Genomic DNA, 14,115 nt, shown 5'->3' with positions numbered 1-14,115 from the left:
ATTTGATTTGCCGACTTCAAATCTTCTTGCATATAAATGTATGTATAAGTCAAAATTGATATATTTTAATGTTCCTTCCATAACATAAATAAGTTTATAAAAATATTATTAATTATACATATAAATGTATGTATAAGTCAAAATTGGTATATTTTTAGTTTATAAGAAAATTATTAATTGTACAACTCTTACCCGCACAACATTGTAACTGTGCATAATGTGGTAATGTTGATCGTATGAAATTTTTAGAGCCATACTTTGTTAAGTGCATAACATGTGATAGCTTATATTTGAATATTACTAGTATTCAATCCGTGCTATGCACGGGATGTATTATTAAAAATTAGTCAAAAATGAATAGACATTTAAATTGAAAAAAGAACATAATTATAAAAACTGTTTTTTCGCTAATTTTAATTTTTTTAAAATATAACGCATGTCGAATAATTTTTTGGCTAATAATCACTATCATATATCAAAATTTTAGATTGTGTTAATTAGTCTATGTCAATGACATGATACTTATCATGTTTAGTGTATTGATGTTGACCATCAACTTTAATACATATTTAATTCTTTAATTTTTGAGAAGCTATATATTATTATTTGTTAACATGTGATAAAAAATATTTTTAAATCAAATTCAATAAAATTAATGAGAAATACTTTTTTTTTAAAATTCAATAATCATCTAAATCCACATTCACAAATAATTTTGTGACATGACACGTGTTTGACACATTTGAATGATAACAATAATCTTTTCATCAATATCTTTATCCAAATAGATTGTGATTTTGAATGTCATATTTCAAACTTAATGTCTCGTTGTTTCCATATTTAGGTAGTTCATAACAACAAACAAATCTAAATGTAAACGAAAATTACATCTTGGAAGGATTCAACTCAGATATGGTGCTGAAAAGATGAGTCATTTCAGAATTCAATTTTGGAGTAGATAAATTTAGTAAGATAAATAGAATAAAATTGGTTTTTAATATAATATACAATATTGCATTATTTATAATTTAAAATTCAAATATGACATCTCAAGGGACAAAAATTATACATTGGATGCTTTTGGCAGAATTATACCATACATTAACTCTTTGAAATTATGGAAATCTCGAATTGCATGCATTGGGTGTCAACATTTCTGATTATTGAGGGTAATATACATGTTTATTGAAGATAATTTAATGTCCATTTGAAACTCTTTTGAATCTATCTCTTCTATTTTTCTTGAGCTCTCTTATTTGAATGTTTAAGAAGACAATTCAAGATATACAATATACATATGGTTTTGAAAGAAAACTACAATACATTAATTCTTTCAAATTAAGGTAATCTCAAAATAATATGCATTTGAGATTAAAATTTTATTATTATTACATGGTAATTTAATGTCCATTGGAAAACCTTGTTGTACTGATAACTTTTAATATTCAACCAATTTTATTTTTAGAAAATTAAATTAACTATTTAAATATTATATTCTTTTTTAGTAAGTAATTTGGACAGGAAATTACTTAAAATAGCAAAATATATTTTTGAATGATTTATCTCATGAGTGATATTTAACATATTGCAATCATTTGTATTTTAAATTTATTTTACATTTTTTAATTTAATTGATTGATATAATCAATGCAAATTTTTTAATATAATTTATGTTTTCAATAAAGTTTAGTTTCAGTTTGAATAAAAAAAACAAAAAAAAAACATATAATACATAAATTACATTTGAATTAATATAAAAATTAATTAAATTCAAAATTGAATTAAATGAACTGATATAATCAATGCAAGCAATAATGAAGTGATCATTTATTGCAGTACACATATTTCAATATTCATGATATATCTTTGTTTTCTAAAAATGATATTTTGACTGAAAATTATTATGTTTGCAAAAACTCTGCATACATACATACATATATAGTAACACAAAATCATATCACAAATTAAATTGATTGATATAATCAATGCAAAATATTTAATATTGTAGTTTATGTTTTCAATAGAGATTAATTTTAATTTAAATAAAAAAATAAAAACACATATAATACATAAATTATATTTGAATTAATATAAAAATAAATTAAATTCAAATTTGAACTAAATGAATTGATATAATCAATGCAGCAATAATTGAAGTTATCATTTATTACAGTACACATATTTCAATATTCTTTATATATATTTCTTTTTTTAGAAATGACATTTTGGCGGCAATTTACTATTTTTGACAAAAACTCTGATTTTATATATATATATATATATATATATATATGTGTGTGTGTGTGTGTGTGTGTGTGTGTGTGTGTGTGTGTGTGTGTGGGGAAGAACAATGGCTGGCCTATTATATTATAAGTGAAATTAAGTATTTTAAATCAATTTATATATGACATGATGTTAATATTAGAATTCGTAGCTAACTCAACCCCAAAAACTAGCTCAAAGATGAAGCATTTTCCAAGCTCATATATGTAACTCACGGATATTTTATCCAACCGATGTTGGACAACTAACACATGATAAAATATTTATGAAATATGTATACTTTTTTAAAATCAAATTTATGGTCTATTCTTTCGTGTTATAAGCATCACGATTCGATCTTTATGTCTAAATTATATTCTCTATTCGTTTCATGGGCTTCATAGGGTTCTTCCTAACATGTATTATATGTAACAGGTTCATACCTAAGATTTTTCGAGTTTGAATCGAATTAACTTCAAAAGACGAGCACCTCAAGCAAGAGAGTTTGTTCAAATTTATCACATTGATGGAAGTTTTTCAAAACTAAATCTGATTTGTAGACACAGGTTAATATAGAAAGCAATAATAGTATACAATAAATATTTTTAGGTAATCAAATGATGCAAACAAAACTCAAAAATATATGTATATTACACAATGTGTATGTTCAGTCGCGTACTTATAAAATTGTCGATAATTTTCGATGACCACGTGTGACGTGTTTTTAATCTATCGATTTCATAATTATGAAGAAAAAAATTATAAAAAAATAAACTTTTGAGTACGATGTCATAATCATAGGCCAATTAATAGTTGGTTACCATATTACAGGTATAACTAAAAGAGGTTTGGTTGAAAAATATTATAAATATTCTTGAATGAAGGGCCTACCACGTTACATGCACATGCAACTAAATATATATATATATATAGTTAGAAAAATTCATAAATTCGATATAAATTAAATTGATTTTTGATGTGAAAATAATGATAATAATAATAATAATAATATATAAACATCCGACCCAATTCACACCTAATATTTTGGCATATGTTTTGTCTATTTGTTTCATATTAAAATAATTATTCTTTTACTCAAAAAAAAGGAGAAAGAAAAAGAAAAATTATTCGGATTTTGTATCACCAAGAATGTTCATATCAATAATTTATACTTTTTACTAAGTATGAGGCTCTCATAGACTTCATGCAGCCTTCACCAATTACTATTTTTAATTATATTATTTTTTGAAAATTTATAAATATAAAAAAAATGCAAAAAAAAAGGCCTAAATATTAATCTAACAATTAAACTATACAATTAATTAAATAAAACGTAAAAACAGTTTTTAAAAGCAATTTATTTCATAAAATTAATATTATATCATTTTTATTGCTTAATATATTATGAGAATAGATCATGGTTGATATTGCGAACAGTGTCATTTTTGTACAAAGAATTCGTGCGACCAAAGTGTTGATCCAAATCCATTGAATATTTTACTACATAATAGATAATTTTTATATGTTACTACAGCATCTGATCACTGTTTTTAAAACAGACAGTTCCGATTTAATTAGAAATAGAAATAGATCGAATCATGATTTAGGTATGATTTCGGCTTGAGTTTGAATCGATTTGACTGAAATTTATTCTTTTAAAATTTATTGGCCAATGAAAAAATTAATGCATAACTAGAGAAGTAATCTACTAATTTAACTTAGTTATTTAATAATTGTATTTAAAATTATAGAATATTTTATTTTTTTTATTACAAATAGAAATCAAGTTTGGTGAAAGGTTGAGAATTTGATTTCTTCTAACATCATCTTCTTGGACAAGTTTATCATATATGGCTTATCCAATGTGGTTTGCAAGCTGTTGTATTAGTTCGATGATTTACCTAGTGCACACCAAAGAGTAACAACTCCGAGTTCTCATGTTATCAAAAAAATCGATGTAAAAACTTAAATAACTTTTTGTGATAGTGTAACAAAAACCAAAATTTTAGAACTTAGTAGACCATAACATAAAATTCAATAAGTTAATGGACAAAAAAATCATTTTATCATTCACATATATATATATATATATATATATATATACACACACACACACACACACACACATTGTTGGTGTTATGAAGAATTTTGATGAAAAAACTTATAAAAAATTTTGTAATCGTGTAATAACGTTAATAACATGTATTAGCTTTTTGTTATTAATTTTTATCCTCATATAATAATTATAATGCTACTAGAATTTTAAAAAAAAAATATTAAAACCTATATACAACATGGGAACTCAAAAATATGAGCCCATAATTATAAAAACATACGAGCCGTAAATTCACTTAGATTGTGTTTGGATTCATAAATTTCAAATATATTCAAAAAAATTAGTTTTAATAAAACAAAACCATTAAACTTTAAATTCAGACTTCCATGTTTATATAATGTTTCATGTTGATGGATTTCAAATTCACACGATAATTGAGACAATTGAAATTCATTCTATTTTGTGTAACTAACGTATAAATAAGTAACTTATTGATTTAAAATTTTATCTATTATTTCATGGTTAACAATAAAAAATATAGTCGAAACCAATTACAGTACTCAAAATTAAATTACTCAATTGTAGTGGGGTTCGTGTTCTATTATTGTCGACGAATATATCACATCTTGTGGGTTGAACAAGGGCCAAGACATAGGTTTAAAATATATTAAAAGTGCCCGAAATTAAATCCCTAGCTATGTCACTTAGGTTTAAAATTTTATAAGACATATTTCGATTTCTTTTGTCTATTTTTCCAACTTATTACAAGATACAAATTAATATAGGGTCATATTATATATGCATTGTTTTAATCGACTCGTTTGACCGATTAACGTTCTACATTTTTCACGATTTTAAACTTTTAAATTTCTTGAATTTTTAATTTATTCAAAATTTATTAATCTTGTGATAAAACATAAAATAAATTTTACGATCCAAATTCTTTGCATGGACCCAAAGAAATTAACCATCCGAAACAAAAGGGCATGTGGAATTTATTCAAGTGTTATTTTTAAGGGACCAAAGGGTAGTGATGTTGGGAAGAGTCGTATTCATGGGCGGGGTGGTATATCTTATCGTACCATACCGAAAATCCTATATCGTACCGAAATTTACGGTATAAGAAAATTCGTACCGACATCTTACTGAAAATTTCGGAGCATATAACTAGCATACTGATTATACCGAAATTGTACAGTATACCAAGATTTTGTTACAGTACGGTATCGGTATATATATACTGTTTTATATCGAAAAAATCTTACATTTTAAAATTTTTATAATTTTTTGTTTTAAAATATTATATATTTTAAAATTTTTGTAAATTTTTTTGGTATTTCGGTATTCCGATATATACCGAAAGTTTCAAACTGCATACCGTTACCGTACCGAAAAATTCGGTATTGTTACCGTATCGTACCGAAAATTCGGTATTTTTTCCCATCCCTATACACCGAAAAATTTCGATATTTTTTCTCATCCCTATTCATGTCATGGACGACCCTAACTCATATGCAAAAGAGCTCCAAACATGTACACATTTTTGGCTTGTGGTTAACAAAATTAGGATGTTGATTGAATTTTTATTTGTCGTGTAATGTTGTCCGAAGCTCAGAAAAGTGAAGGAAATACGCACGAGTCTCGCGAGCCTATGGGTCCAAAAATCTGCATAATCGTGAAAATTAAGGAAACAATCCAGAATCCGATTCCTAGCCAACTAAAACGTGATTTCCTCAATTCTAAGCTAGGTAAAACTCTATTTTCGAGTTTTTTTTCTAGGAAAACAATAAATAGACAAGCATCATTGGGTGTTCTTGGGGAATCATATCCTTTTTCTCTCCATTCAACAAAATCCTCATTTAAGTTCCAACGACAAAGTTGAAGAATTTCATGCTAGCTGGAAAAATGAAAGCCAAAGCACAATATGACTGTAACGTCCCGAGTCTGGGACCGCGCCTACGTAACTGCACAATAGACTTCTATAACAACTTGGGTTAATCATTTTTGTAAACCGAAAACGAAGTTAATATCATAGTTTTTTCTTAGTTTCTTTGTCGCCGAACTAAATATTGTCGAAATCATGTTATCTCATTCTTTAAAAAAAATATCGTGTTATCCCGGAACTCAAAAATTGTTGTCATACATATCAGTTGTTTCAAAGTTTATTTCCCTGTGGATTAACGATATTTAATATCGTCACTAATTCCATCACCGATTGACATAAATTGTTATATGTTTAGCGTTTGGATTGATGAATTTGATCGAATATATATTTGTTGTTTTATATCAGTAAGACCATGAACTTCAAATTCACATTTGCACGTTTATATAATGTTTTATGTTAATTATGATAGATTTCAAATTCTTCCAAAAATTGTGTTATTTGAAATTCATTCTACTTTGCGTAACTAATGTGTAAATAATTAAAGTAAGGTATGAATTGTGTGTGATATAATATATATATATATGTGTGTGTGTGTGTGTGTGTGTGTGTGAGGAAGTTGAAATTGAGTTGAAGGCTCTTATGTCTGCCATGTGCAATTTGATTGTGATTTGGGGTGGGAAGGGGCATCCATAGGCCCCTTGCAAGGTTACAAGGGAAGTTATTAAGTGGTCCAAAGGCCATTTTGTGCCCTAGACAAAGGGGATTCCTTCTTATATAATGTTGCTTGATGTCATTATTTTACTAGTTTTCTACATTGGATAAGAAAATCAATGTTTTTTTTCACAAGTCTCCTTTTCATGAATATAATTTTTGAGAGTCACATTCTATAATATTAAAATCTAGTATATTATCAATCTTAGGTATCGTTCGGTGCGAAAGATTAGAATTCATGTTTTTGTTTCATCTGGCATTTGGCTCGAGTCATGTAACAATTGGAATTAAAAAAAAAATTGGTATCCACATCTTTCAATTCCAAATGGTAATATGCTTGATATTAATTGTTATATGCTATTGTTGTTATCAAATAAATTAAAAGCTGAAAAATATAAACATTACATTATTTTAGAAATTTTGAACAATAATTTATATATAAAAAATTGAATTTAAACTGTAATTTGTATCTAATAAATTATTTTTTTAAAAAAAAATTATGTATCTATACTATACTATCATATTAAGCGAGAGATCGTCTTAGTGACAGGATTTTGTGTAATTTTGTGATATTAACAATCATTGTATCATTTTATTGATTTTTATTTTCCTAAAATAATTTTGTTTTAAATTTTTCGATCCTTTTATTAAGACTATAAAATAAATAATATTTTTAATTATATTTTAAATAAATTATTATCTTTTAAGTAAATTTAATTTTCTTTTTATATATAAAAATAATTTTATGTAGCACACACAAGTACTAATATAATTTAATGACGAACGCATCAAAGAAACCAAGATTCATGACACACCGAAGATAAATGGATAGAACAGATAACAAGGTTCAAAATCTTGGATCCACCATGATCCTACCTCTGATAGTTACACCAGCTCCATCAGCAGTAGTAAGAGCACCAGGTAACTGTTTTGGCTTTCGAGTCAACGAATTTCGCGAATGCAGATCAGTAGAAGATTTTCAATCTCTGGGAATGCGAGTATTGTTGAGACAATCCACAAAATGTGGGAAAATCATAGGAAGATAACATTAAAGTGACTGATGTTACGACACAGAATGTTATAGTTTGACTAAGACAAAATGATGTCTTAAATCTCATTACAAATGACATACTGATTAGCAGACCGAGCCCCACTCAGTCGATAAATGATACACTATCACAAGATGAAGCGAAGCTATCAACATTATCACGAACTTGTATCCCGATATTATTTTTCAAATCAAACGAATAAGTTATAAAGTCACAGAAATACCAAGGAACCTACAACATGTCCTAAATACACCAAGACCCCAGTTAAAACGAAAGGAAAAAGAATGAGAAAAATGATGATTCGGGATGTTAAACTTGAGCAAATTGGAAAAGACCCGAATCAGAACGTACTGCTGCTTTCGCTGGCGGAAATCGAAGGGGCTTCTGACTTGACAATATGAGCACCTCTGCTACTGATATCGAGACCTTGAAAACGACCGAGAGAATCGTGGTGCAAGGAGTCGGTAAAACCCTGTACTTGAGCTGTGGAGAGCATTGCATAATGGTGAGTAGACATGCCAGCCGGAAGGGAATGAAACTGTGGCATCTGTGAATTTCGGAGATCGTTTGTACCAGCCTGAGGTTGACTCGAAAAGAAGGCCGATGAGTTATATGGAGCATGGGAAATTGGCAAGCTGAATGTGTCTGAGGAGGTCGAGATATCTCCAGTGGCGATTCTGAGTCTTTCTACTTCTTGCTTCAAGGCTTCATTAAGGGCTGCAAATACATGATCTATTGTCATAACCGATTTCATCGGTAAAAAACAAACACAGAGCAGTACGATGGACACAAGTCAAGATTCGGGGACACAGTCCTATTGGGCAAATACACAGCTATTTGAAATATTATTGTATTTGCAGGCACAACCAACTATTTCATAACTAGGAAATGAATCCAAAAGTTCACTCCTGGTTGAGGGACTGCTTACCATCACGTAACTGAGCTTGCTGTTCCATGGCTTGTAGCCGGAGCTTAAGCTCTGTATTCTCATTATTCAGCCCCGTTGTATCCCTCTGCAAGACAAAGTATTTCAGTTTATAATCATGAAATTATATCTAGGATGGAAAGCAACATTGGTATTCGGGATTGAACGATCATGTATGTTATGGAAGCTTGTTGGCACTTCAATGGTGGATGATGGAATCTTAGAGCCGTTTTAAGTAGAAACCTGGTATATTCTGATTCAAAATAAAACAACATCAAAAGATATTGTTTTCGGTATAAGAACTTTCTGTGTTTCTTAGATCTTTCCAGCTGGATGTCACACCACAAACATGAAGGTCTGATTTACAGTAACTTCTAATGTTAAACAAAGTAACATATAGAATTGCACCATTCAATTTACATTTTCATCAATCAACAGCATTAAGTTCCATGAAGCTAAAATAGAAGAAACACCTGGAACAACGTGAGTTGCGCAGATAGAGTTGTGGCTTCAGTTTGAAGGGTTTGAACTTTTCTCTCTAGTTCAGATATATAGCGAGCCTTTCTCTCTTTTGATCGAGCAGCAGATTGCCGATTCGCCAAAATCCTGCATAATATGGTCAATCTGTTACAATAATGTTAAGGAATGTGTGACATATTTTGATTGTGTTTCTATCAATGAGACTCACATATGTCCGTCCGACTTTCATTTGCCGGTGACTAAACTAAACAAAGAATACCTGAATATTTGTCTCATGGCCTATCCTATCAAAACTTGAGATTATAAGGTTAATACATCAAAGTTAATATTTAAATCAGAAACTCAATTCAAGATCTCCTTAATAGAACATCATTCGCACGCCAAAATGTCCGCAACACGATCATGAGCATACGTTAAGAAAAATTCAGTTCTGATTAACATCTCCAAAAATTTAGACATAAGATTTGATGCATTGAATGAATCCATTTAATTTTTGCCATTGCCACATAGCCAGTCCAATGAAAAATCTAAGCTCCATTTCTTTACAACGTTACCACTGACGAAAGCAAATATTAACTATTTTGGAATCCGCGAGCATCACTCTTCCTCGAAACTAAAGCAAATACGGGTAAGAAAACTGCTGCAACAAGTCGTCAATTTGGTAGACCAAGCACAAGATTCACAAAGATCAATATAACCCCATAATTATACACGACTAAATCCCACTGGTATTCGACTCATACATTGAAGAAATCAAAGAGAAAAACAATAAAAGAAACAAATTTAAAATAAAAAAAAGAAGAAAGATTCTACCTTTTGGCCCGTTTAGGATCAAGAGTCCACAACTCAGCAAGCTTATCAGGAGGCATCGCTTTCTTAGCTTCGATACTGCTCTCATTCATCAGCAAACTCGAACTATCCACCGAATTGCTATGCCTGTGCCTCGGCCTGACACTGCCAGCCTTCTCCTCCTCCTCCGCTTCGCGGGGGACACTTCCTCCGCCGGCATTACCCAAGCAAGATTCTCCGACCCCAGATCCACCGACGGCGCAGGCGGCACTGCTTAGCTTTTCAATGTCCATGTAAGTGGAAAACAGATCTTCCTCGGATCCCAGCTCCTCGAAACTCCCAGCTGGCGCATCAAAAGGGTCGGACACCAGATCTAGGTCCTCCGGCAGCCGGAAGTTCACCTCGGAGTGGGCCCTTCTGTGGTGGGAAGGCCTCATTGCGGCGGAGAACGGCGGCAGTTGGTTCAGAGAATGCTTGGAGTTGGGATCTTGCATTTGTGCACACGGATTTTGATTAGAGTAGTTCAAAGGTTTGAGTAGTGAAAAGACTGGTGGGAGGACTCGAGGAGTAACTGTTTTTTCTTTTGTTTTTAGGATAGCAGTTGACGAAAAAATACACAGTAAATTATTATTATTATTATTATTATGAAATTTGATTTTTAAAGTTGGAGAAGTCATATAAATTGTGTTACTGTAGGATCGAATACTTGCCGTTTTATCAAAAGCTATAGCTGTTGGTAATGGTGCAACTCAAAGTTTTAAACCGTACAGCAGCCCAAGCACCATGGTTCGATCGCTCTACCAAGCAAATACAATTATTGCACCCAACAATCTCCCTCCCAATAATTGCACTCCTTGCAATCAATAGGAATCGAACCCGTGACCTTGGCTCTGATACCAATTATAAGACCGAGTGCTTGCCGCTTTATCAAAAGCTATAGCTGGTGGTAATGGTGCAACTCAAATCTTTAAATCGCACAGCAGCTCAAGCACCATGGTTCGATCGCTCTACCAAGCAAAGACAATTATTGCACTCAACAGTTAGTTAAGTGTTAGAAAATGTTTTAAAATTAATTATAAAATATCACAAAGAAATTACTTTGAAAATTGGTTTCAAGATTCGAAAAAGTTTCTCAAACGAATAAGTCCACTGTGATACGGTGTCATGAATCTATATCCATGAGAAAAACTGAATCGATCTATACACGCAATGAAAAGTAATAATTTGATCATAAAAATTATCATTGGTTGGGTCAGATTGAAGATCCGTCTGACAAAATTTAGCCGTGAGACAGTTTCACATTAGTTTTTTAAAAAATAAATATAGGATTGTTATAATTTAGAATGTAGTATTGACACGAGATTTATATAAAATAAGTTTAAATATGGAAACAAAAGAAAAACCAAATAAATATTAGAAAGATGTAAGAAAAAATAGATCGAAGCATAATTCGGGCATAATAATAAACATTGAGATTAATTTATTTATTTTTTAAAATAAATTTATATAAACAAAGATAAATAAATAGATATTATGAGACATCTTTTTTTGAAAAAAGCTTATAAATCATTGGCCGCTTGTTAATAAATATATTCATTAGATGTGATAATAAATAATATATAATATAAAAATAAAAATATAAAATAATATAATATAATTAATTTTTAGCTTCAATTATAGTAGAACTGAAGCTGAGCAGGGTAGGCTATAGCATATAATTGTTTTATAAAAGCTACTTTTCTTTATTGTATAATACACTGTAGAGTATTAAAATATACTGCACATCTTACATTATACGATACATGACATTAATGAAGATGGTTGCACTAAATGACGCTTTGGGCACTTTAATATTTTTTGTTTTGATAGAAAGCTTAAAAATCGAACATAAAAATATTAATGAGTGAATGATTTCACGTGATCTCAGCAAGAGAGTCACGTGAACAAACATGATCTATACATACATACATATATATACATACATATATACACAAGTGTGTGTGCGCGAGCACGCACGTGTTTGTAAGGTATGTTGGACCCGACCAAAGTTTTTTGGAATCATGAATCGAATCGAAACCCTGAAAAAAAAAACAGATTCGAATTATGTTTTCGGTTTTGGTTTCAAAATCAAAACAGTATGACCAAGTGTTTGTCGTTTTACCAAAAGTTATAGTTAGTGGTATGGTACAACTCAAAATCTTTTAAATCATATACAGCACAAGCGTCACGGTTCGATCGCTCTCTTAACATGAATAATTACTGCACCTCAAGAAAATATCAATGATATTTTGCAATATAGCTATTATATATTGAGAAAATTACACTATTTATCTTGTACCTTGTGTATATTTTTTATTTTTGGTCCTGTTATCGATTAATTCACGATTTTAGTTATGTAACTTGCATGTTTTTCAATTTTAGCCATTTTTCACTGGAATGATGTTGTGGCTCCGAAAAATGCTGATGTGGAGCCGAACATTGCTTACGTGTTTAGTGATATCAGTTAACCTTTTATTGAAATTGGAATAATCAATTTAAGAGCGGAAATTTTCAAGTTAAGAATCATTATCAGGTCTACATATAAGTTGTTATAACTACTAGAGGTGACTGGTATCGTGAGATCCCGAGAATAAAATAGTATTGATGACATTTTTGTAAATAAGTTGAAAAATATTCAATTTATTTTGATGACATTTTGGTAAATAAGTTGAAAAATAATGAATTAATTTTTAAGAACAAAATATGACATATCTGAGTCATATGAAGTCCAAATGATTTGAGATTTGGATATAGATTAGAAAACTCAATGATATAGAAGTTTCATGTCTTGAGTTTTGAAAATTTTAATCGTTTGACTGGTCCAAAGGGATGTACCGATGTTAAAATGTTAAATAATATAATATAATATTAAAAATAAAAAATAAAAATAAAAAAATTAAAAATAAAAAGAAGATAAAGATGCAAGTTACGTTGAATTGAATCATTCAACAGAGAATTATAGCAGAAGGCTGAGGCGAGAGAGAAGAATAGGATTTTGAGTTTATTTTCGATCGTGCGACTTATCGGTTTATTCATTCGACGAACCGACTTCAATTCTGGGATCGTTGACACGAGGTCTTCGATTTGAGGTATAAATTTTATAGTTTTGGTGATGTTTGAAATTCGTTGATTTTTTGGAATAAATCCGATAAATTGTTAAATCATGCAGATATTGAAGATTGTTGAATAGTGTATGATTTTAACGAAGAAGAGATGATTATAGTGATGTTATTTTGAATTATTCTCAAATTATTATAATTAGGGAATTTTAATCGTAGGTTGAGATTGAATAATTATTTGTCAGTTATTATTAATTCTGATGAATATATGCGGTAGAATAATCGACAAGAAACTAAGTTTTGAAGTCGGAATTGAATTATGTTATGATTTCGATTTAATATGAATTTTTGAAATTTCAAAAGATATTTGAAACTTATATTGATGAATTTGAATGATGTTATTGATGTAGATAGCTTATTATACTAATATCTTCAGGCTACATCAACGGGAAACGAAGAATTGAGGTATGTTGCGACCGGGTAACATACGACAGGTATCTGTATTATATGATATATGTTGGATTGATTGGAATAAGAATATGTGTCTATATGCCTTATGTGATGACTTGATGTGGCATACATGACATTGTGATTGGGATATCGATGTATAAAATAAATGTTTTGTTAACACACATCGTTTGATGCATACATCGATACATGACATGCACGTTGAGCTATGATCCTTGGATACCCTGACATGATTTGATTGGATTATGGGGTTTGTGAACACAATTGCTATGGTTGTATTATATGACCCGTAAAGCATAGACAATTGTGACCCCGATGATTGGATATGTGATTTGGGATTTGATGGCGCTTTGTCGACGCTATCATACGAGTATCTCTTATTGAGGCCGGTG

At 30.0% G+C, this 14,115-nt stretch overlaps 1 protein-coding gene across 1 annotated transcript; it reads right to left on the bottom strand.

The window, feature by feature from the left end:
* Window positions 1–7,938: 7,938 nt before the first annotated feature.
* LOC142525385 (transcription factor RF2b) lies at window positions 7,939–10,751 on the bottom strand. The gene is made up of 4 exons (XM_075629669.1): window positions 10,182–10,751; window positions 9,362–9,494; window positions 8,892–8,976; window positions 7,939–8,680 (listed from the first exon to the last, which is right to left on the bottom strand). Exons 1-4 carry the CDS (start codon window positions 10,649–10,651, stop codon window positions 8,304–8,306), a joined length of 1,065 nt encoding a protein of 354 aa, XP_075485784.1. The 5' UTR covers window positions 10,652–10,751; the 3' UTR covers window positions 7,939–8,303.
* Between the last annotated feature and the right edge of the window lie 3,364 nt (window positions 10,752–14,115).

This window comes from Primulina tabacum, chromosome 14, assembly GCF_025594145.1.
Source record: "Primulina tabacum isolate GXHZ01 chromosome 14, ASM2559414v2, whole genome shotgun sequence".
Taxonomy (NCBI): domain Eukaryota; kingdom Viridiplantae; phylum Streptophyta; class Magnoliopsida; order Lamiales; family Gesneriaceae; genus Primulina; species Primulina tabacum.
The sequence above is the reverse complement of the archived record's forward strand: the minus strand, read 5'-3'. Positions and strand labels throughout refer to the sequence as shown.

Coding starts and splice junctions, on each gene's coding strand:
- LOC142525385 (XM_075629669.1), bottom strand. CDS start 10,651: ATGCAAGATCCCAACTCCAAGCATTCTCTGAACCAACTGCCGCCGTTC. Junction 8,977..9,361: donor CGCAACTCACGTTGTTCCAG/GTGTTTCTTCTA, acceptor TTTGTCTTGCAG/AGGGATACAACGGGGCTGAA. Junction 8,681..8,891: donor GCAAGCTCAGTTACGTGATG/GTAAGCAGTCCC, acceptor ATGTATTTGCAG/CCCTTAATGAAGCCTTGAAG.